Source organism: Panthera leo, chromosome B4 (assembly GCF_018350215.1).
Source record: "Panthera leo isolate Ple1 chromosome B4, P.leo_Ple1_pat1.1, whole genome shotgun sequence".
NCBI classification, from domain to species: domain Eukaryota; kingdom Metazoa; phylum Chordata; class Mammalia; order Carnivora; family Felidae; genus Panthera; species Panthera leo.
The window spans coordinates 79,094,938-79,118,870 of NC_056685.1; the positions used below are offsets into that span (position 1 = coordinate 79,094,938).

General features: G+C 46.9%; 2 protein-coding genes across 4 annotated transcripts in view; one reads left to right on the forward strand and one right to left on the reverse strand.

Annotated features, from left to right (window-relative positions):
• Nucleotides 1–1,868: 1,868 nt before the first annotated feature.
• On the forward strand, nt 1,869–2,318 carry LOC122224606 (40S ribosomal protein S17-like). The gene has a single exon (XM_042946655.1). The coding sequence runs from the start codon at nt 1,869–1,871 to the stop codon at nt 2,316–2,318; it is 450 nt and encodes a 149-aa protein (XP_042802589.1).
• Nucleotides 2,006–23,933, reverse strand: part of CSAD (cysteine sulfinic acid decarboxylase) — a 30,980-nt gene continuing 9,052 nt past the window's right edge. For 2 of the 3 annotated variants that reach the window (XM_042946652.1, XM_042946650.1), the window contains exons 2-15: nt 16,662–16,798; nt 16,274–16,400; nt 16,101–16,191; nt 15,636–15,742; nt 15,091–15,206; nt 14,525–14,604; nt 14,167–14,221; nt 6,442–6,558; nt 6,301–6,365; nt 5,954–6,035; nt 5,308–5,507; nt 5,049–5,100; nt 4,781–4,870; nt 3,510–3,889 (exon numbers count right to left, since the gene is read on the reverse strand). In XM_042946652.1, coding sequence (XP_042802586.1) covers nt 3,716–3,889; nt 4,781–4,870; nt 5,049–5,100; nt 5,308–5,507; nt 5,954–6,035; nt 6,301–6,365; nt 6,442–6,558; nt 14,167–14,221; nt 14,525–14,604; nt 15,091–15,206; nt 15,636–15,742; nt 16,101–16,191; nt 16,274–16,400; nt 16,662–16,787 — 1,482 coding nt within the window. In that variant the 5' untranslated portion in view covers nt 16,788–16,798 and the 3' untranslated portion in view covers nt 3,510–3,715. Of the gene's footprint in view, nt 2,076–3,509; nt 3,890–4,780; nt 4,871–5,048; nt 5,101–5,307; nt 5,508–5,953; nt 6,036–6,300; nt 6,366–6,441; nt 6,559–14,166; nt 14,222–14,524; nt 14,605–15,090; nt 15,207–15,635; nt 15,743–16,100; nt 16,192–16,273; nt 16,401–16,661; nt 16,799–23,933 lie in introns of those variants that run through there. The other variant, XM_042946651.1, reaches the window with a different exon arrangement.

The window sequence follows — 23,933 nt, forward strand, 5'->3', positions numbered from 1 at the left end:
CAGGAGGGAGACTGCCATATTGTATCCAGAGATTTAGAGGCTGAATTTCTTTTTTCGTGAACAAATCTAAGTTATTTATTTAAGTCATCTCCTGCCATAAGCAAAGGGATGAAAGATCGGTGTACGGGTCATCATTTGATACAAGTAAGGAAGGTGAGCTAAAGGTACCATATACTATTCTGGTCCGTGTGCAGAGTCATGGTCTGAACCAGGGCTGTGGTCCTCACTGGGTAGTGGTCCTCTTCACAGCAGGTCAGAAGTGGATTCACGTGAGAGTTATGGAACGGAGAGTACAATTACCATCTCCCCATGGAAAGGGCTTGGACCTGATATGGAGATGGGGGTAGGCGACGAACTGGGGTCTCTCGTGTCCTCTGTGATGCGACTTCAGGAAGATGTTCAGCCTGCTCACCCTCATGCCAGGAAGAGCTATGAAGTAGGTGAGGGCCTTCCACGTTCAAGCTGAGCCCTCCTCGCCATGGGTGTCCCTCGACATGTACCAACCTAGCAGCACCCCCCAAAAAAGGTTGAATTTTTAAAAAATATGTATTTTTCAGAGGGAGGAAGGGCAGGAGGGGAGAGGATCTGAAGCAGGCTGTGCACTGACAGCACAGAGCCTCATGTGGGGCTTGAACTCAACAGGTGGAATCATGACCTGAGCGGAAGTCACAGGCTTAACCAACTGAGCCACTGAGGTTGAATTTTGGGAATAGGAAAGTAGGGGCACCTGGCTGGTTCAGTGGGTGGAACATGTGACTCCTGATCTCAGGGTTGTTAGTTCAAGCCCGCGTTGAGTATTCTGCTTACTTAAAAAAAAAAAAAAAAAAAAAAAAAAAAAAAAAAGAGTAGAAGCATTAGCTTATAAAGCTAGTGGAGAAAACCCAGTGATCAACTGATTCTAGGTCTTATCTTTCCAACCTTCTCTTAAAAATATTTCTCAAATGGAAATGATTTAAGGATTTTGAAGTCTTTGTTTTTGCTTTCTAGCTTTGTTTTGAGTTGAAAATAAGGATTTTTTTTTTAGTCTGTCTTTTTTACTAAGTTTAAGACATTTTGCAGATATGTAGAACTCTTTAAGAATAGGGCTTAGAGGGGCATCTGGGTGGCTCAGTCAGTTAAGCCTCTGACTTTGGTTCAGGTCATGATCTCCCAGTTTGTGGGTTCAAGCCCCACATTGGGCTCTCTGCTGTCGGCACAGAGCCCACTTTGGGTCCTCTGTCCCCCACCCCAACCCCACCTCTCGCCCTCTCCTGCACGCTCTCTCTCAAAAATAAATAAACATTTAAAGAAAAAAAAAAGAATAGGGCTTAGAGTTCAAATTATTATTTTTTTAACGTTTTATTTATTTTTGAGACAGGGAGAGACAGAGCATGAACGGGGGAGGGTCAGAGAGAGAGGGATACACAGAATCCGAAACAGGCTCCAGGTTCTGAGCAGTAAGCACAGAGCCCGATGCAGGGCTTGAACTCATGAACAGTGAGATGGTGACCTGAGCCAAAGTCAGACGCTTAGCCGACTGAGCCACCCAGGCGCCCGAGTTCAAATTATTAATACTCTCAAGCAACTTTATTATTTGGAAGAAGTTAAATACCATTTATAGAGTAACAAGTTTATAAGGGAATTATTAGTAATTTCTGAATAGAAAGGCTTTTTCCCCAGGCCAAATTGTCAAGAGAATTGGGTCTGCGATTTGGATGTTCTTTTGCTATGGTTTGTACCATCCGTATTTGCCTCTTCAAATAACTTTGGATGATTTTTACATGACCACATTATTGTTCTCATAAACGGTATTTTTAGGAACTGGAAATCTGTCACTCGTCCTTAATAATTTGGGTAGCGCTGTTTCCTCTTTTACCCAACCTGCCAACATGGGCCGCGTTGGCACCAAAGCTGTGAAGAAGGCAGCCCAGGTCGTCACGGAGAAGTACGACACGGGTAGCTACGTCTGCACCAGCAACCGCGTGTGCAAGGAGATGGCCACTATTCCCAGCAAGAGCTCTGCAACAAGAGAGCAGGCTGTCACGCATCAGAAGGAGCACATTCAGAGAGGCCCAGTGAGACGGCTCTCTGTCAAGCTGTTGAGAGAAAAGAGAGAAAATTATGGTCCTGAGGTCTCAGCCCCGGATCAGGAGAGCAGGGAGGTAGATCCTCACACCAGGGAAATATTGAAACCCTTGCACTTTGCCAGTCTGTCCGACCTGCAGGTCACTTGGCCTATGGTTGGGATGCGTTTCAAAACACCACGTGGAGGGGCGCATGGGTGGCTCAGTCGGTTAAGCGTCCAACTTCAGCTCAGGTCACGATCTCACGGTCCGTGAGTTCGAGCCCCGCGTCCGGCTCTGGGCTGATGGCTCAGAGCCTGGAGCCTGCTTCCGGTTCTGTGTCTCCCTCTCTCTCTGCCCCTCCCCCGTTCATGCTCTGTCTCTGTCTCAAAAATAAATAAACGTTAAAAAAAATTAAAAAAAAAACAACAACAAAAAACGCCACGTGGAGCCCTTTGAATCTTTCTGCTGGGCTGTGAGATCTTCAATAAACCTTGGACAACAAAAACAAAACAACTTATGTAGCTAATTTGTCTCTTTCCCGAAAAGTGACTGAAAAGCAACAATAGTCCAGGATTGTAAGTGTGAGATGGATGTTTTGTTGCTGGGTTCTTCCTTTCTTTTTCTTTTCTTTTTTAAAAAAAAAAAATTTTTTTTTAATGTTTTTATTTTATTTTTGAGACAGAGAAAGACAGAGCATGAGCAGGGGAGGGGCAGAGAGAGAGGGAGACACAGAATCTGAAGCAGGCTCCAGGCTCTGAGCTGTCAGCACAGAGCGCGACGCAGGGCTCAAACCCACTAACTGTGAGATCATGACCTGAGCTGAAGTTGGACGCTTAGCCAGCTGAGCCACCCAGGCGCCCCTCTTACACCTGCCTTTAGAAAAAAAATTCCCATTCTCTATTATCTGGTTGAAAAGTAACAAACTTCAAAACATACCAAAAAATATAGTTGAAGTTTTAACTTTATTATTTCCCTATTATAAAAGTAATGCATATTCATTATATAATAAAAGGGGGGAGCACAAAAGGTATAAAGAATTGAATTATAAATTACCTATAATCCCATCCCAGGGAAAACTATTAACATTTGGCATATTTTATTTTATCAGTTTTTTCCCTATGTGTGTTTGAACATAGCTCAGCTATCACTATATATAAAGTCCTGTATCCAGCTTTTTCAATATAACATTAAATTAAAATCATTTTTTCTCATATCAATAAAAATCATTTGTAAACATAATTTTAGTGACAGAGTAACATTCCATCATGTGGATGTACTGTAGTTTAAATAGTCTCCTAACACATATATATATATATATATATTTTTTTTTTTTTTTTATTTATTTTGAGAGAAAGAGCATGAGCAGGGGAGGGGCAGAGAGAGAGAGGGAGAGAGAGAATCCCAAGAAGGCTCCGCACTGTCCGCGTGGAGCCCAGTGCGGGGCTCAAACTCATAAACCATGAGATCATGACCTGAGCCAAAATCAAGAGTCAGATGCTTAACTGACTGAGCCACCCAGGCATCCCAACAGCAAATATTTCATAGAAGAGTCAGTGGGTCAACACATATAAACATTGTTAAGATCACTCTGCTCTTGGTAACACAGGAAGGGAATACACACAGACAGTGAGGGTGAGGGGGGGTGTCGAGGCCAGCAGCAAGGAGGAGTCTCAGAGGTCCTGGCCTAGCCGTTCCAGCTCATTGAGAAGGAAGTCCATATCGGCCCGGGTCAGTGCAGGGTTGGCCACAACCATACGGAAGAAGTTGCCCCGGGTCCCATGGGGCTGGTAGCCAATCATCATGGAGCCCTCCTTCACCATGCGCTCCTTGAGTACTGGGGCCACCTGTGGAAGGGGTGAAGGGAACTTCCAGCTACAGCCTCAGGTCAGGCTCCCCGAGATGTCTTTCCCTCTCACTCAACCACCTTCCAGAGGGAGTCCTCATTGCTCAGCTCCTGACCTTGGCCCCAGTTCACCTCTTCCACTGCATCCAACCTGCTTGGTCTTCTCTAGCTTCTGTATCATTTCCTACCTTACCTATCTCCAAGTTGTCACACAGGCCATTTTCTGCCAAATCCTGATTGTTCCCTGACTCCCAACACTGCTTTAGTCCAACATCTAGCCTTCATCATCTTTAACACCTTCTTCTCCTCTCTCTGAATTCCCGGAATGGTTGTGATCTGTACCTTGTGATCTACTGTGTAATTTACAAGATTGCATCAAACATATTGGTTTCAAATAGGCAACTCTAATTTTCGAAATAACTCCTCAAAGGCAAGAACATTCTTGTCCTTTCAGACCATCTGCAGCATCTAGTACCAATCTATCCTTAGGGACCAGGACATGACATATCTCCTTTCCTCTAGGAGGCCTGTCTGGACTGGCCTTATAGAGTTGTTCTGCCCCCAGCATCAGTGAATAAGGCCTCAAGCATCTGTCCTGGGCCTGAGCACCCAGCAGAACTCCCACAGACTACGTACCGCACACTGGTGACTTCTCCCAGAACATCTCTCTCTGTCTTCCTTTTGCCTTCCAAAAACATACCTTATTCCCCATCCCCACTCCCACAGAAATGAGGACAAGCTGGTGCCCTTTTACAGTTCATGTCCCCACCTCAGGAGCAAACTAGCAAAGGGACGTGCTATGCCATTCACAGCCAGCAGGGGGCAGACACACACCAGATGCGTCACCATTCCTTCAACTGGGCTAACCAGAGCCAGAAAAGAGAGACCCTACCTTAGCCAGCCTTTCACCGTAATCTGGGTTCTCCTGCTTCCCCCGCAGGCTGGGGGGCACGAACCAGAAACACACGTTGACAAACTCAGGCTGGGAGGAATGAGGGAGGAGAAGGTGTGGGCTGTGGAAGTGGGGATGATCCCCTCTCACTGCCCCTCTTCTGCATCAGGGCTTTTTGTGTGGGACAGACTGAGGTGGGGAGGGCGGGGGGGGGGGGGGGGGGGGGGGGGAGGGGCAGAGGGATGCCAAAGAGCAGACTTGGTCATACCTCTATAACCAACTCAAATCCTTCTCGCTTTTTCAATTCCTCCACCAGGTACCTGGAAACAGAGAGGGAGAAATCACAAATGGAGGAGGAAAAAGCAGCAGAGATACAGGAACAGAAGAGACCCAGAGAATGGGCCAAGAGACCCTGAGGGCAAGAAAAATGTGAGGTGCAGGGGTGAAGGCGTGGGAGCGGGGGTGGGACAGGACAGGACTGGACAGGGACCCCGGGAGAGAGGAACTCAGACTGCCGCCACTCCTACCAGGCAAGGGCAAAGGCCCGGTCCACACGCCGCTCCAGCCCCTGCCCGCCCTGCGCCTTCCACATGAGCCACAGCTTCAGACAGTCCACACGGCGGCCGCACTGCACCACCTTGTCTCCGGTGTCCAGAGCCACGTCGTAGAACTTGTCCTGCTGGAAGAGGTAGCTGGCCTGCGAGCCGTGGCAGCGCCTGAGCAGGTTCTGTCGGTGGGGAGAGCAGGGGGGAGGACTGTCAGACCCCACCCTCCCTACCAAGGCTCCCTCTGGAGCCGCACAGGGGGGCTTCTTAGCTCAGCCCACCCCTTCTGTTCCTGGCACCAGGCAGAACTCCTGAGATGGCTGCCAGCTGACTCAGGCCCCTTTCTCCGGGTGTTCTCCCAACACCCGGAGTTCTCCCCACACTCGGCCCAGGAGCCCTTCAATTACAACCTCAAGCTGGACACATTTTCCTTTGCATGAAGATGCGCCGCAGTGGGGGCGGGGGTGGGGAAGCACTACAGGGGATTCGGGTGGTCGAAGCTACTCAGCTTCAGACGGGACGGTGAGAAGGACACAGCAAGGCCACGACCCTCTCTGACTTGGGACAGGGAGGAAGACAGAGGTCCAGGGTGAGAGGTAGGGTGAGGACAGGGGCAGGGCAGACCCACCGAGGTATCACGGAGAAGAAGAGCTGAGCACTGCAGGCCTGCCGCGAGGAGTTTGTGGGGATTCCAGGCCACGGAGTCAGCCCTGGGGTGGGCACAGCAAAGCCAGATCAGCCGGCTCCTCCTCAAGCTGCCCAACCAGAGCCCCCCCCCCCCCACCGCCGCTCCCCCCACTCTTCCACATCTCCGGTAAAGGGGCTTTAGTCTCATGCCAGCCCAGCAGTCTGCTCTCCAATCCCCCTTCCCCCAACCCCCTTCCCTCACTCCCATCGGAAGCTCCCTAGTCCAGGACTAGTCTCTGGAGCAAGGATTTGAACGGTGGGATTCAAGAAGTAGGTGGCCGTATGCACCTCTGGATCCCATCCAGGAGATGTCTATGTGTCTGTGACAACAGGACGCTCCCACCCCAGGCAGCCTGTGGAGCAAAAGGAATAACATGGGCCTTGGCCTTGGCTCGGCCCACCCCACCCTCAGGCCTCAGTCCCACTCACATCCACGTGGAGCCACAGCCCATGACGCTGGCACACATCAGCAATTGCCTCCAGGGGGTCAAAGGCCCCCAGCACAGTAGTGCCAGAGGTAGCACTAACCAGGAATGGCACAGAGCCCTGTGGCAGAAAAACAGGGGGGAAAGAGGCTGTGAAGGTATCGCAAAACCTTCCAGAGGGGCGCCTGGGTGGCTCAGTCGGTCAAGCATCCAACCCTTGATACAGGCTCAGGTCGTGATCTCCTGGTTTGTGAGATGGAGCCCCTTGTCCAGCTCTGTGCTGACAGTGTGGAGCCTGCTTGGGGTTCTCTCTCCCTCTCTCTCTGCCCCTTCCCCCACACTCTCTCTCTCTCAAAATAAATAAATAAAAACATTTTTAAAAATTGGGGCGCCTGGGTGGCTCAGTCAGTTAAGTGTCCAGTTTCGGCTCAGGTCATGATCTCACAGCTTTTGAGTTCAAGCCCCGTGTCAGGCTCTGTGCTGACAGCTCGGAACCTGGAGCCTGCTTTGGATTTTGTGACTCCTTCTCTTTCTCTCTGCCCCTCACCTGCTTGTGCTCTCTCTCTCTCTCTCAAAAATAAATAAACATTAAGAGAAAAAAAAAAAGCTACCCAGAGCCTGGTGACGAGGCCATCTCGAAACTCTTATTGCAATGCCTGACCTAGGCAGCCTGTGGAGCAAAATGTTACTGTCTTCCTTAATTTGCAAGTGAGGACACCGAGATCCAGAGCTGTTAAGAAATTTACCCCCAAGCTGAAGCTCCAGAGATGGAATTCAATCCTAGGTCTATCTGCTGGTCTATTTCCAAAGCTCATATGCTTTCAGAAAATGTTAATGTCTTACTGGAAGATCAAAATGGTATTTATAAAATTCTAACACTACAAAAGTTTGTGAAGAAATTGAATTTCTATAAAAAAAAATATTTTTTTAACGTTTATTCATTTTTGAGGGACAGAGCATGAGTGGGGAAGAGGCAGAGAGAGAGGGAGACACAGAATCCAAAGCAGGCTCCAGGCTCTGAGCTGTCAACACAGAGCTCGACGCGGGGCTCAAACTCACAGACCGCGAGATCATGACTTGAGCCGAAGTTGGACACTCAACCGATTGAGCCATCTAGGCACCCCTGAATTTCTATTTTAAAAAAATACCACCAAGAAAAGCCCAGGCCTATATGGCTTCACTGATGAATTCTATAAAACATCTGAAAAAGAACTGATACCAGTTCTTCACAAAAAGTCCAAAAAACAGAAGAGGAACACTTCTGAATTCATCCTGTTACCAAAACCAGATAAAACATCACAAGAAAACCACAGGTGATATCTCTTTGAATATAGACACAAGAACTACAAAACACTAGCTAATCAAAATCAGCAATGTATAAGGGGCACCTGGGTGGTTCAGTCAGTCAGGCATCTGACTCTTGATTTCAGGTCGGATCATGATCTTGCAGTTCATGAGTTCGAGCCTCACATGAGGCTCTCTGCCATCGGCACGGAGCCTGCTTTGGATCCTTGGTCTCCCTCTCTCTCTGCCCCTCCCACGCACTCTCTCTCCCAAAAATAAATTTAAAAACATTAAAAAAATCAGCAACCTATAAAAAATTATACATTATGACAAAATTGATTTGTCCCAGGAGTGCAAGCTCAGAGTAGCACCCAAAAACCAATTAATGTAATACAAGTATCAACAAAATAAAGGAAAAAAATACATCTTAATAGACACAGAAAAACATTCGGCAAAATCCAACACTCCTGCTTGATAAAATTACTCAACAAACTAGAAGGTGATGGGAATGTTCTCAACCTAATAGAGGGCAACTACAAAAAAACCCCAGCTAACATCGTACTCAATGCTAAAAGACTGAAAGCCTTCCCCCATGATCAGGAACAAGACAAGGATGTCCACTCTCCCCAATTCTATTCAACATTATACTGAGGGTCTAGCAGGGCAATTAGGTAAGAAAATAAAGTAAAAAGCATCCAGATTAGAAGGGAAAAAAGCAAAACTATCTCTACTTACAAATAACATAATATTTATCTAGAAAGTCCTAAGGAATCCACTAAAAAAAACTATTAATAAATGAATTCAGCAAGTTTTCAGGGTATCAATATTAAAAAGTCAACTGTAGGGGCGCTTGGGTGGCTAGTTGGTTAAGCGTCCGACTTCAGCTCAGGTCATGATCTCACGGTCTGTGAGTTCGAGCCCCGTGTCGGGCTCTGGGCTGATGGCTCAGAGCCTGGAGCCTGCTTCGGATTCTGTGTCTCCCTCTCTCTCTGACCCTCCCCCGTTCATGCTCTGTCTCTCTCTGTCTCAAAAATAAATAAACGTTGGGGCGCCTGGGGGGCTTGGTCAGTTAACCGTCCGACTTCAGCTCAGGTCATGATCTCACGGTCCGTGAGTTCGAGCCCCGCGTCAGGCTCTGTGCTGACAGCTCAGAGCCTGGAGCCTGTTTCAGATTCTGTGTCTCCCTCTCTCTCTGCCCCCTCCCCCCCCGTTCATGCTCTGTCTCTCTCTGTCTTAAAAATAAATAAACGTTAAAAAAAAAATTTAATAAAAAATAAATAAATAAACGTTAAAAAAAATTTTTAATAAAAAAATAAAAAGTCAACTGTATTTTTATATATTTTCAATGAACAATCAGAAAATAAAATTAAGAAAGCAATTTCACTTATAACACTAAAAGGAAAAAATACTTAGGAATAAATTTTAAAAAGTAGTACAAAACATATACTCTGAAAACTACAAAGCATTGTTGAAAGAAACCAAAGAATATCTAAATGGAAAGATATCCCATGTTCATAGATCTACCAATTGAACATAATCCCTATCAAAATCCCAGTTTGCTTCTTAGCATAAATTGACAAGCTGATCCTAAAATGCATGTGGAAATTTAAGGGACCCAGAATAGCCAAAACCATCTGGAAAAAGAACAAAGTTGGAGGGCTCACCCATCTTCATTTCAAAACTTACTACAAAGCCACGTCAGTCAAGGCAATGTGGTCTATAGTATAGACGTGCAGATCAATGGAACAGAACTGAGAATCTGGAAATACCACCTCACATTTACTAAGGTCAACTGATTTTCATCAAGGATGTCAAGATACTGAGTTGGGAAAAAAATATTTTTTTCAACAAATGATGCTGGGACAACTGGATATCCACATGCAAAAGAAATTGTTGTCATACATAAAAATTAACTCATAATAAATTATAGAACTAAATGTAAAAGTTAAAAATATAAAACTCTTGGGGTGCCTGGCTGGCTCAGCCAGTAGCGCACGCATCTCTTGATCAAGGTCATGAGTTCAAGCCCCACATTGGGTGGAGAACTTACGTAAAAAAAAAAAACAAAAAAACAAAACTTGAGGCGCCTGGATGGCTCTGTCAGTTAAGCGTCCATCTTCGGTTCAGGTCATCATCTCATCGTTCCTGAGTTTGAGCCCTGCGTCGGACTCTGTGCTGACAGCTCTGAGCCTGGAATCCACTTCAAATTCTGGGTCTCCCTCTCTCTCCGCCCCTCCCCCACTTGCTCTCTCTGTCTCCCTCTTTTTTAAAAATAAATAAACATTTAAAAAGTGTTTTTAAAATCTTAAAAAATGTAAAACTCAGGTGGGCATGCCAAAAATAAAAACAAATTTATAACTCTTAGATGAAAATATAGGAATAACTCTTCATGAGCTTGGGTTAGACAAAGCTTTTGTATACATGACACCAAAAGCACAAGCAACCAAAGAAAAATTAGATAAACTGGACCCCATCAAAATCTAAAACTTCTGGCTTCAAAGGACACCATCAAGGAGGTGACAAGATAACCCACAAGATGGAAGAAGCTATTTGCAAGTCACATATCTGATAAGGGACTTCTATCTAGAACAGATGAAGAATGCTTACAACTGAAAAACAAAAGACAACCTAATTAAAAACTGAGCAAAGGATACAAATAGACACTTCTCCAAAGAAGTTCTACAAATGGCCAATAAGTATGTGGCAAAATGCTCAACATCATTAGTCATCAGGGAAATGCAAATCAAAACCACAGGGAGATAACACTTCACACCCACTAAAATCAAAAAGAGAAAGTAAAAAATAAAAAACAAACAAACAAATAAACCAATTAAATAATGGGCAAGGGTGCCTGGGTAGCTCAGTCGGTGGAGTGTCTGACTTCAGCTTAGGTCATGATCTCATGGGTTGTGGGTTTGAGCCCCACATTGGGCTCACTGCTGTCAGCTCAGAGCTTGCTTGGGATTCTCTCTCTCTCTCTCTCTCTCTCTCTCTCTCTCTCTCTCTTTCTGCCTCTCCCCTGCACATGCTTTCTCTCTCTCAAAAAAAAAAAAAAACAGTAATAATAATAAACATTATAAAGAACTTTTTTTTTTTTTTTTAACGGGCAGTGGGGCACCTGGCTGGCTAAGTCAGTGGAGCATGCAATTCTTGATCTAGGGGTTGTAAGTTCAAGCCCCACATTGGGTGTAGAGAGTACTTAGAAATGAAATCATAGGGGTGCCTGGGCAGCTCAGTCAGTTGAGTGTTCAACTCTTGAGATTTCCATTCGGGTCATGATCCCAGGGCCGTGGGATCAAGCCCCACATCGGGTTCTGCACTAAGCATGGAGCCTGTTTAGGATCCTCTTTCTCCCTCTGCCTCTGCCCTTTCCCCCACCACTGCACTTGCGCGCTCTCTCTAAATAAACATAATAATAATAATAATAATAATAATTAATTAAATTACATTTGGGCAGAGGACCTGAATGGACATTTTTTTCAAAGAAGACAAGCAGATGGCCAACAGACACATGAAAAGATGCTTAACATCATAAATCATCAGGTAAATGCAAATAAAAACCACAATGAGATACCACTCATACCTCTCAGAAAGGCTAGAATCAAAAAGATACATAGAGATCTTGCCATTAGCAACAATGTGGATGGATGTAGAATGCTAAGTGAAATAAGTCAGATAGAAAAGACAAATACCATATGATTTCATTTATATGTGGGATCTAAAAAAAAAAAAAAACACCAAAAGAAAGAAAAGAAGAGAAAAGAAAAGAAAAGAAAAGAAAAAAGAAAAAAAGGAAAGGAAAGGAAAGGAAAGGAAAGGAAAGGAAAGGAAAGGAAAGAAAGGGGCGCCTGGGTGGCTCAGTTGGTTGAGCATCTGACTTCGGCTCAGGTCATGATCTCGCAGTTTGACAAGTTTGAGCCCCGCATCGGACTCTGTGCTGACAGCTGAGAACCTGGAGCCTGTTTCAGGTTCTGTGTCTCCCTCTCTCTCTCTGTGCCCCTCCCCCGCTCATGCTCTGTCTCTCTCTACCTCAAAAATAAATAAAACATTAAAAAAATTTTTTTTTTAATAAAGAAAAGAAAAGAGAAAAAAGAAAAGCAAACCAAAGAAGAGAAAAGAAAGGGACTCTTAAATACAGAAAACAAACTGGTGGTGGCCAGAAGGAAGGTGGGTGGAGACATGGGTGAAATAGATAAAGGGGATTCGGAGGTACAAACCTCCAGTAATAAAATAAAGAAGTCATGGAGATGAAAACACAGCATAGGCAATACAGTCAACAATATTGTAATAACGCATGGTGACAGATGGTGACTGCACTTATTGTTGTAAGCACTGAGTAATGTATAGAATTGTTGAATCACTACGTTGTACACCTCAAAGTAATATAACGCTGTTAATTATACTTAAATTTAAACAAATGAGGCAAAAAAAGAGAGAAATAACAAGTGTTGTTGAGGATGTGGAGAAACTGGAACACTCACACCCTGCTGGTAGGACAGCTGGTGTAGCCACTTTGAAAAACTGGTGTAGCCACTTTGAAAAACAGTCTGGCGGCTCCTCAAAAGTTAAATACAGAGTTACTGTATGACTCAGCAATTCTGCTCCCGGTACATAACCGAGAGAAATGTAAACGTATGTTCATGCAAAAACTTGTACACAAATGTTCCGAGCAGGATTACTCGTAATAGCCAAAAAGTGGAAACAACCCAAGTGTCCATCAACTGATGAGCAGATAAGCGAAATGTGGTCTATTCCATACAATGGAATATTATCCAGCAATAAAAAGAATGAAGTACTGACACACGCCACAACAAGGATGAACCTTGAAGACGGGGTGCCAAGTAAAAGAAGTTCATCACAAAAGACCGTGCATAGTGTAAGTCCATTTCCATGAGAAATCCAGAACAGGCAAATGCACAGAGACACAGAGTAGCTTAGTGTTGCCTAGTAGGAGGTTTGGGGAAAACGGGATTGATGGCTAAAGGGGGCGAGGTTTCTTTTTAGGGTGATGAAAATGTGCTAACATCTATTGTAGTGATGGTTGCACAACTCTGTTAAAAACCATTGAATTGCAGGGGTGCCTGGGTGGCTCAGTCAGTTAAGCGTCTGACTTCGAGTCAGATCATGATCTCACCATCCTTGAGTTCAAGCCTTGCATCAGGCTCTGTGCTGACAGCTCGGCCCGTGGAGCTGGTTGCAGATTCTGTGTCTCCCTCGCTCTCTGCCCTTCCCCCACTCACATTTGTGTGTGTGTCTCTCTCTTTTTTAAAAATATTTTTAAATTAAAAAAAATTTTTAATAAAAAATAAAATATAACAAAATTTGTAGAGATAGTGCCACAAGGCAGAGCATAGGGAATCTAGTCAATGACACTGTAATAGCGTTGTTACGGTGACAGATGGTAGCTACACTTGTGAGTACAGCCTAACACAAACTCGTCAAATCACTGCGTCGTACACTTTAAACGAGTGGAACATTGTGTGTCACCTATACTCAATTAAAAAATATATATATATGTCCATGCATGGGCAAAGCGTTTGAACGCTCAACTTACCAAGAAGCTATAAAGAGAGCAAAGAAGCACTTTAAAAGATACTCAACGTCATTAATTCTTAAGGAAACTCGATCACAAAATGATATCACTACGTAGTTATTAGAATAGAAAACCAACAAAAACAAAATTAAAAACCCCTCCAAATAAAAAAAAAAAAATTTTTTATAGAAAGTGCCAAAATGCCCTCCAAGGTGGCTGCAGTGATTCACACGGGCCCCCAGTCAGTGGGGAGTGCTGGGGCCTCCACGGTTCCCACTGCTTGGAGCTGGCACAAGCCTCACCGCTGGTCGCCACAGCTTCCTGGGCTTCTCCCTGCACAGAGCCTCCCAGCTCACAGAAACCTTCCACGCTGCACTTAGGTCCCCAGCATCTTCCTTCTGGTGTCACCCTGGAAACTCCACTCAGTGACTCAGGTCTGCTCCTGTCTCTTCGGGTCCAGTCCTGCCTATGGGTCTCGGCAAAGTCCCTGAGAGCAGCACAGAGTGTCCTCACTCCCACTGATCACTTTAGCCCATGGGGGAGATGGGCACCAAGGTCAAGAAGAGGAAACAACAGGGGCGCCTGGGTGGCTTGGTCGGTTAAGCGTCCGACTCCGGCTCAGGTCATGATCTCACGGTCCGTGAGTTCGAGCCCCGCGTCGGGCTCTGTGCTGACAGCTCAGAGCCTGGAGCCTGTTTCAGATTCTGTGTCTCCCTCTCTCTCTGCCCCTCCCCTGTTCATGCTCTGTCTCTCTCTGTCTCAAAAATAAATAAACATTAAAAAAAAAAACTTAAAAAAAAAAAAAAGAAGAAGAGGAAAGAACAGTGCCTTCAGTAGGGAGAGCCCAGAGAACCTTCCAAGAAAAGACCAAGGGGTTCTGCTCCACTGTCCCAGTGCCCCTTACTCACTCACCTCAGCCTCAGCCAGACTGATCTGCCTCTCCAGATCCTCAGGCATCATTTTCCCTCTGGAAAAGAAAACTGAGTGGGTAAAGAAGTATTGGGTTTTCTCAGCTAGGAGGCAGACCTGTTGAGAACAGGGTAATGTGGGGTTCACTATGCAGAGGCCACAATGTTGATCTTTCCCTAAGGGGAGTGAGAGGATCTCAGGGGACAGGGCTAGAGACACTGGTAGACAGAAGTGGCAATTCTGTAGGAACAGTGGGGAGAAAAGCCCACTTGGGGCATGGGCCTGAGCCCAGAACTTCTGGCAGCAGGAAGGTACACTGTGCCACGCTGGGTCTGAGCCATGTGAACGGAAGGACCTTCACCTCTCATCTGTCTTGACTATCCAGACACTGTCGGTGCCAAGTCCCAGAAAAGCAGCTCCCTTCTTAATGGAGTAATGACACTGTGGAGAAAGGCAGAGGGCGGATTAGGCTGGGGGCAAGAGGGCAGGGAGGATGGGAAAGGGAGAGACTGGTAAATGTGCGAGCCCCAGTAGATGAGACCCCGTAGACTGGGGCTTCTCAAAAGTTCCTGTGCCCACAGATCACCAGGGTGTCTGGTTCCAATGCAGATTCAGATTCAGTATGTCTGGGCTGGGGCCTGAGATCCGGCATTTCGGACAAGCTCCCAGGTGATCCTGATGCTGCTGGTCCACAGACCACACTCTGAGTAGAAAGGGTGTGGACTATGTCCGCTGCACTCATTGTCCCTTCGCTACCTTCAGACAGAAGGCAAGGCGAACGGAAGCCTTTACTCAGCCCCTTGATTGGAAGGGAGCACCTCTGCCTGGGGGCAGGCTGGCCCCAGAAGAGATGGGTCTGGGCAGGCTGACTCAGCTGGCTGAAGATTAGAATCAGGAGGCCCAGGGTAGGTCTGGACCTCTTCCCACCTCCTTTGATGTGAAGAGCGCCAGGGGTGGCAGTCCCCGGAGGCCCCTCTGCTTGCAATCTGGGTAGCGCTGATAGCGGGCCAGGTTCATGGCATACATGTTGGAGATGGAGCCACCTGTCACGGGGAGAGTGGCAAGAGGGAGGAGCAGTGGGTCAAAACTGGAGCTTGCTGCCCCTGACCTCTCCACCCAGGAGAACTGATCAAAGAAGCACGAGACACTGGCTCCCAGGGCTCTGCAAATGGCCTGCTGACAACACAGAACAGCCCCAGGATCTGCAGATCCCCCTGACTACTCCCCTCCACGTCCTGGGCTGACCCAGGATGGTGCCTCCCCTCCCCAGAGCAGGCACTGGAGTGCTGATCCCATGGACTGCTTGGCAAACATGAGGATACAGAGGACTGGGCAGCTTCTCTCTGGTTTGGCCCAAGCCCAGCTGGAGAGGAAACAAGGAGGAGTCACCCCTCCCTGCACAGAACATGAGAATAGTGGGAGAGGAGGAACCCTCAAAAAGGCCAGAGAGAGGCTTCCTCCTTCTCACATACCAGGACAGAAGACCCCATCCCCAGAGCTCCAGCCCACCAGGGCCCGGAGTTTCTTCAGCACCTCTTCTTCCATGAGTACGAACACCGGGGCAATTTCATAAGTGTACCTGCCAGGAGAGGGAGGGATGAGAAGGGAAAAGAGGAGGGAGGGCTGGCCAGGTCAGACTCTCAGTGGAGTAGAAAAAGGAGGTGGAGACACTGAGTGAGGAAAGGTCCAAAGGGAGGAATGAGCTGGTGACAAAGAGCCAGAGAAGCAAGAATGAAGAAAAACTGGGGTCAGGAGGCATGCGAAAGCTGGGAGAAAGGGAGCCCAAAGGGTACAAGGAGAAAAACTGCCAGTAGAGATGCCAGAAAACAGGGGGCAGGGGGTGGGGAGCAAAACCATTCTCCTCCTTCCCCCAGGGCTATGTCTCCCCGAAACCCAATCCTTTGGAAGGTGGGGGAAGGGGCCTTGGGAAGACTCACTGGCTGGTGTTGAGGCTCTCAGTGATAACGCGCCCGGCCAGAGAGTGGGGATCCAACCCTGAGAAGAGCTGGTTGAAGAAGTGCGGGTGACCTGGACAAGGGGGGCGGGGAGCTCAGAGTGGAGTTGCCGGGGCAAACTCCGGCCACTCCTCCCGCCACGACCCAGGACCCACAGGTCTTCACGCTATAGCGGATCACCGCCCGGCACCGCGCCAGGATCTGCTCTGGTGCCTCGCCCTGGCTGCGCAACTCCAGATCCAGAAGCCGCTTCAGCTCCTCTGGCTCCTTCCACTCGCAGACCTAGCAAGAGAAGCAGGGGATTCTGGGGGCCCGTGGACACTCCACCGACTGGCTGCCCAAGCCACATCTCAACTTGCACTGAAAACGAGTCAGAAATATTTCCAAAGCAACTCATGAACCAGGGTAAAGACGGCGTGACCCAGGATAGAATCCCTGAGGCACCCAGTGAGACAGTGATGAATTCTGGGGAGAAGCCTGGTGGGAGGAGGACAGTTCTGAGCCAGGTGTGATGCACAGCAGGAGGAGGGGGAAAGGACCCACCTTCTCTGAAGCACTGGTCCCTTTCCGAATGACCTCATCCACCACAATCCCAAACACATCCCGGAGCAAGGCTTCGGCAGCCACCGGGTCCCCATCAAGGGAGAAGAGTGGTTTCGAGTCAGCCATCAGGATAAAATCTGTGAGCAAAGCAGGAGTTATTCCCTACTCAGCCTGTGTACTCCACCTGGAACTGACCAGCAAGAATCCCAACCCCTATAACAAGCCTATGGCCCCAGTCCTGCAGTCCAGTCCCAGCCTTCACTGTACAGACAAGGGCAAGTGAGGGCCCAGGGAGAAAGTCAGTAGCAACAGCAGGAAAGTTCGTGGTGAGCAGGTGGAAACTCGTGGCCACTGCCCACGCAAGGCAAAGACGAGAGGCGTACCTTTCCACTCAGGTCTCCGTTCAAGTGAGCCAGAGGCAGGGCACACAACTAACTTTGAGAGTGTTAGGACCAGGACAGCAGAGGGGGTGAGGTATAGGCAGCAGTCACATGACCATGAGATCACTCTCATGACCCTTGCCCCAAAGAGAACTTACAGATTTGGGACAGGGACAGCGGGTTAAGTCCCTGAATAATCATTAGCTAACATGAAGAAGGGGGAGATGAGATGACAGGCAAAAACATTAACATCAGGGTTTAAGAGAACAGCCAGAAGGACTAGAGAATGAGAGGGCTGAAGTGGGGCCTGGCTGCGACCACGACCACAGGGAGGACATGGGGAATGTTCAGCAGGGACATGAGGGCAGCCGGGGCAGGAAACTGCCGCAGGTGACCCTGGAGACCGAGGGGGAGGGAGCCTGAGAGAGAGAGACAGGTGGAGGTGAAATGGTTTATCTCTTTGCATCCCAACCCCCAGAGGCTTTTCAGACCCATCCTGATTTCCAAAGTCCTCTCCTAGAGCGGGAAGAAAAAGGGGTTATGTTGAGTAAGCATTTTGTTAAACAAGTGTCATCCTGTGCCCCGCAGGCTGAGGGTGCTCAATACACAGAAAGCCGTTGTTTGAAGTGAGCACCAACTGTGTTCACGACAGGGTGCTGGGGACTGAGAAAGTCCCCCTGTCTGCTGGGAGGACACAGATGCACCTGCAACAGTCACAGCCCAGGGCAGTCTGGATGCGGCCCCCAAGGGCTATTGAGGAAAAGAGGAGATGGGTGGCGGCTGAAGGCTGGGGAAGATGTGTAGTGGGACTGGGGCTGAATCTTGAAAGTGGGCAGGAGAAATGGGATTGGCGAAAGTGGGGGATGGGGGGTGGGGAGAGGCATTCGGGGACAGGGGGCTGCCATGAGCTAACATGGGAAAAGAGTATGGAAGGTCAGTGAAGGCGCCAGGCTGGCTGGAGGGAGGTCTGCAAAGATGATATGGGAGCAAAGGCAGGGTGGGCAGGGCTGCATGATTATGGGGAGGCTTGAGTGCCACCTAGGCCCAAGGATCTGGATTTTATCCTGCAGAAAACAGGAGGCCATTGAAAGACTCTGTGGCATGGAATAATGTGATGAAAGTGACGCTCAGAAGACCAGTATATGGCACAGGGTTGCAGAATTAACAGGGCGTTCCTGTAAACCAGGCAAGAAGTGATCCACATTTGAATAAGGGTGGCGTGGGTAGGAAAGGATAGAGGACTGAGGAGGTCAGCCCAAAGTTCTGATGAACTGCTAGAACAGAAAGCAGATTCAAGAGTCAGGGTACAGCTAAAGCCTTGTGATGGGCTCCATTCCCCATGGGAGAGAATGTTCGGAGAGATGGTCAAGGAGAGAGGGGAAATCCAAGGCTTAGGAACCCTCACCCCAAATGAGGGGGCGAGAGGATCCAGGAAACATGAAGAGGAACCTTCCTCAAAGTGGGCTGCTCTGATATAATCTGTCAACAGCTGCTGGAACCCCACGCTAGTTGAAAACACAGGTTCAAGGGACCGTAGTGGTCCCACCCTTAAACTTTCCCTCAGCAGACTGGGTTTGGGGAAAATAGGAGAGCTGACCCAGGCCTTGCGAATGAAAGAGTCAATCCTTCATCAATGTCACTTTAGCTCTCCTGACAGGTGGCAGCTGTGGGGTGTTTGGGTGGAGAGACTTGAGGGAGAGAAGCAGAGAAAGACAGCACTTACTATATGCCACACTCTGTACTTAATATGTATTATCATCATCTTTGCAACTGTTTAGGGTAAGTTTATTACCCACATTTAAGGTTTTTTTTAATGTTTATTTTTGAGAGGGGGGTAGGGACAGAGAGAGAGAAGGAGACACAGAATCTGAAGCAGGCTTCAGGCTCTGAGCTGTCAACACAGAGCCTGACACAGGGCTCAAACCCACAAGCAGTGAGATCATGGCCTGAGCCAAAATCAGACCCTTGACCAAATGAGACACCCAGGTGCCCCTATTACCAACATTTAAAGGTGAGGAAGAGGTACCTCTAAGATTCCAGAGGTACTATGTATATCACTTGTTGAGATCACGCAGCCGGCATGTGGCCAAGCTGGGTCTGAACCCACGTGTGTCAGGCTCTGAGGCCCCTGCTCCTAACCATTATGCTCGATTGCCTCTCACGCAGCTCTCTCGGGCACTGAGTTTGCTGTGGTGCAAAGACCACTGGGCCAGAAGTGAGAATGCTTCAGGGCCTCAGTTTCTGTAAAATAAGGGGTTTTCAAGAGAGAACCCCCAAGGCATCTACTGGTGTTCACAGGAGCTCAGTGTGGGTAGAAAACAGGTTGCCAGGTTTGTAAGGAGGGAACAGCTGGTGAGCAACGAGAGACCCCTGCCAGGAGGGAGGCTTTTCCCAAAGCTCGGAAGAGAGGGTCTACAGGGAAGACTGTGTGTGGCCGCCTTCCCAGCACCTGCTTTACCCATTCCACCTCAGTCATGGCTCAGAAATGAAAACTGGAGGTGAGGGCTCTAGCACTCCCAGTGTCCTCCAGGGATAAACGGGGAGATGAGACATCACTACCCTTGTTCCCCATACGCAATCCTGCCCTGGGAACCTTAGAGAGGGAAGGGCCCCTGCCTGCAAAGAGTTTTTCTTTTTAAAAGGAAGAAGGACAAAAGCAAAGAAACATGAATGGAGTTAGGAATAGGGCCTTAGCCCCTAGCTGAGAAGATGGTGGTAGGAACAAGTAGCATTTGTTAAAAAATTCACAAGTTTCTTCCAATTTCATGGGATCTCTAGTCCATCGACTCCTCTAACCATCAACTCCCACACCTGTATTCCTTTCACTTTTGCAACCCAGATTGTATGTTCTGTCGTTTCAACCACTCTTTGTGCAAAATCCTCAACTCCCTGGCCCTTTGGTGCTTCCACCAAATCCACCCGGTGAAACCCCAATCCAATTGGCCAGTCCTTCTCTTACCAAATCCACCAGGACTACTGGATTCTGCTAGTAAAAGCCACCCAACCATTCAAATCAACATCGCTACAAATTCAAGGTCTCCGTGCTCATTCCAATTAAACACAGCAGGTTAAACACCTACGTTTACCACTCTTCCTTCCTGAAACTGCTAAAATTGCATCAGTGAAATTTTAAAGCCGGGAGAATAAAGCAAATGAGAAGAGAGACAAGAGGTGAGAGATGTCATTAATCATAGATGATAGAAAGCAGATGAGAAGTGGTAACTGGTTTAGCAAATGGCAGAAAGTCAAACCAGTGTGTCCGCAGAAGGCCATGCCAATGGGAAACGAGCTGGTTCTTGGGGCAGAAGCCCAGAAGGGCTCAGGAATTAAAAACACCAGCCATCTTGGAAGGCAGGAAGGAGTTGTGTAAGTTTGTGTACCGAACAGTTAAACCCGCACTCTCCTCCCCAACCTGTTCAGCCAGGAAACTCTCCTTCTTTCCCCCGACTTCCAAAGAAAGCAAGAGATTTGTTTTCTAGAGAAAATGAAACAGGTAGGGTGGGACTTAGGGAGGCCAGGGAACCACAGCAGGTGAGTATGAGGCATTGCACTGAGTGGAGGAGGGTGAGAAGGAAGTGACTATCACATCAGCTCCTTTCTTCTAACCAGCATTCAGAACCAGTGGCCAGAGGTGAGCCTTCTAGGGCCAGGAGACTAGAGGATTCCTCTCCAGAGAAACTGACCTTGATAGCCCCAGAGAAAAGACCTCCTGATGCTCTTATCTCAGTCTTCACCTGATCACCCGGTCAGTGGTGCCCACAAGTCAATATGGCCTACCCATGCACTTGGGCCTTCTAATACGCCTGAGTGCCTCCCTCTTCGATGGGAGCGGCCAGCCAGCCAGAGTTACCAGACCCTTGAGAAAAGCCCCTAACCTGAACCACAGACGTAAAAAGACAAACTGAAAAAAGGCATTTGGTGGAAGAAGAGAAATGCAGGGAGAAGAAAGCCTCAAAATTTCAAGAAGATACTGCATTCATTAAAAAATAGGTCGCCCTCAAAAAGGAATACTCAGAGAACATGAAGAAGCTCTAGGATTTTAAAAATATGACAACCGAAATGAAAAATTAGAAATAAAAGGAAGCCAAGAAAATCACACAGAAAGATAAAAATATAAAGAGATGGATAAAGAAAAGAACTTTAGATCAATCCAGAAGGCCCAATAGTCGAGTAATAAAAGTTTCAGAAATAGACGGGGGGAGAAAAGGAGGAAGGAAATCAAAGACATCTGTAAAGAACAGAAAGATTAAATTTTTTTTTTGACATTTATTTATTTTTGAGAAAGAAAGTGAGACAAAGCATGAGCAGGGGAGGGATAGAGAGACAGAAGGAGACACAGAAGCTGAAGCAGGCTCCAGGCTCTGAGCAAGTGGTCAGCACAGAGCCTGATGCGGGGCACGAACCCACAAACTGTGAGATCATGACCTGAGCTGAAGTCAGATGCTCAACCGACTAAGCCACCCAGGTGCCCCAAAACAGAAAGATAGATTAAAAGAATCCACTGAATGACCAAAACAAAGACAGATTATAATATTATTTTAGAACAACGGGGGATCTGAAGACTTCCAGAGATAAAACAAAACAAACAAATACACCAAAACCAGGTCATAGACAAAAGACAGGAGAATCAGACCAAATCAAATACCTCCAACACAGGAGAGAGGTGAAGGGAATCCCAGGGACTGTAATGAAGGCAGTAACCATATTCAGAGGATAAAAGCACTCAGTTTTGTGTTATCTGCCCTCTGGATACCCCCCCCCCCCCCACCTCCAACTTCCTCCTTCTCTTCCTCCCTTCCTTCTTTCAGTATTTGTTCAGTATCTAGTACATGCCAAGCACTTTGGTGGCCGCTAGAGGTACAATAGAGAGCAAAAGACCATAGCCCTAGGGGAACCTGGCTGGCTCAGTCAGTGAGTTCAAGCCCCATGTTGGGCATAGTGCTTACTTAATTAAAAGGGTGGGGGAAGGAAATGCCATAGCTCTGTCATGAAGCTCACAGTCTAAGCAAGGTCACTGGTGAGCCAACTCTCATGCACAGAGGTGGTTTTGTTTGGTTTGTACAGTATGTTTTGTTTGTTTACATAATCTCTAGGCCCAATGTGGGGCTCGAATTCACGACCCCAAGATCAAGAGCCACATGCTCTGCCAACTGAGCCAGCCAGGTGCCCCTGTTTTAAAACTTTGAAAAGTGATTGACAATACTATAACTTCCAGCTCCTCGTGAAAAAAATCAGAAGGCCTGGCAATCATCTGTAGTTGGAGTTGACCCTTTATTATTATTGCAGTTTTGCATTCATTATGCTTTCTTTCCGATTTTTATTTTTGAGTAAGCACTATATTCAGGTAGTTCAAAAATCAAAATATATAAAAAATATTAATAGTGAAGAGTCTAATCCCCAACCATTCCATGTGCCCCATTCCTCCTTCCACTCCCACAGGTAACCATTTTTAATAGTTTCTTGGGTAATCTTTCAGAGTTTTTACTGTAAATACTAACAAATGTGACTATGTATTCTTACTTTCTCTCTTTTCACACAAATGATAGCATATAATCACTGATTTGTACCTTGTTTTCTTTCAGTTAACAATATATAGGTGACCTTTTATCAGCATATATAGAACTTCTATATTCTTTTTTTAAGTTTATTTATTTTGAGAGAGAGAGAGAGAGAGAGAGACAGTGCAAGTGGGGGAGGGGTGGAGAGAGTGATAGAGAGGGAGAGAGAGAAGATCTCAAGCAGGCTCTGCACTGTCAGTGCAAGCCCAATGCAGGGCTCAAACTCTCATATCACGAGATCATGACCTGAGCCAAAGTCGGATGCTTAACCGACTGAGCCACCCAGGCGCCCTATTCTTTTTTAAATAGAACAGCTTTATTGAGATATAATTTACATGTCACAAAACAAACCCCTTTACATTGTGCATTTCAGTGGTGTTTTTTATATATACGGTAACAAAATTGTGCAGCCACCATCACTAATTCTAGAACATTTTCATCACCCCAAAAAGAAACTCATCAGTGGTCACTCCTCATTCTCCATTTCCCGCCCCCTTATACCTCCAGCCACCACTAACCTATTTTCTGCCTCTACACACTTGCTTATTCCAGACATTTCATATAAATAGACGCATACAATATATGATCTTCTGTGACTGGCTTCTGTTACTGAACATAATGTTTTCAAGGTTCGTTCATTTTTGTAGCACATAGCGGCTACATATCGGAACTTCATTCCCTTTTACAGCCAAATAATCCATCACATGGATATACCACGTTTTATTTATCTATTCACCAACTTACGGACCTTTGGGTTGTGTCTACTTTTTGGCTATTGTGAACAGCGCTGCTGTGAACATAAATGTACAGGTTTTTGTGTGGGCACATGTTTTCAATTCTCCTGGGTACGTAGCTGGTAGTGGAATCGCTGGGTCGTATGGTAACTCTGTGTTTCACTTTTTGAGGAACTACCAAACTGCGTTCCAAAGTGCCAGCACCATCCTACATTCCCATCAGTATTGGACAAGGGTTCCAATTTCTCCAAATCCTTGTCAGACTTACTATTATCTCTTTTATTTATTTTTTATTTTTTATTTTTATTTAAAAAAAAAAATTTTTTTTAAGGTTTATTCATTTCTCAGAGACAGAGAGACACAGGGTGAGTGGGGGAGGGGCAGAGAGAGAGAGGGAGACACAGAATCTGAAACAGGCTTCAGGCTCTGAGCTGTCAGCACAGATCCTGATGCGGGGCTTGAACTCGTGAACCACGAGACCATGACCTGAGCCGAAGTCGGACGCCCAACTGACTGAGCCACCCAGGTGCCCCTATTATCTCTTTTATTACAGCCATCTGCATTTGTTATTTTGATAAGGATTGCCAACTTCCGGAGGGT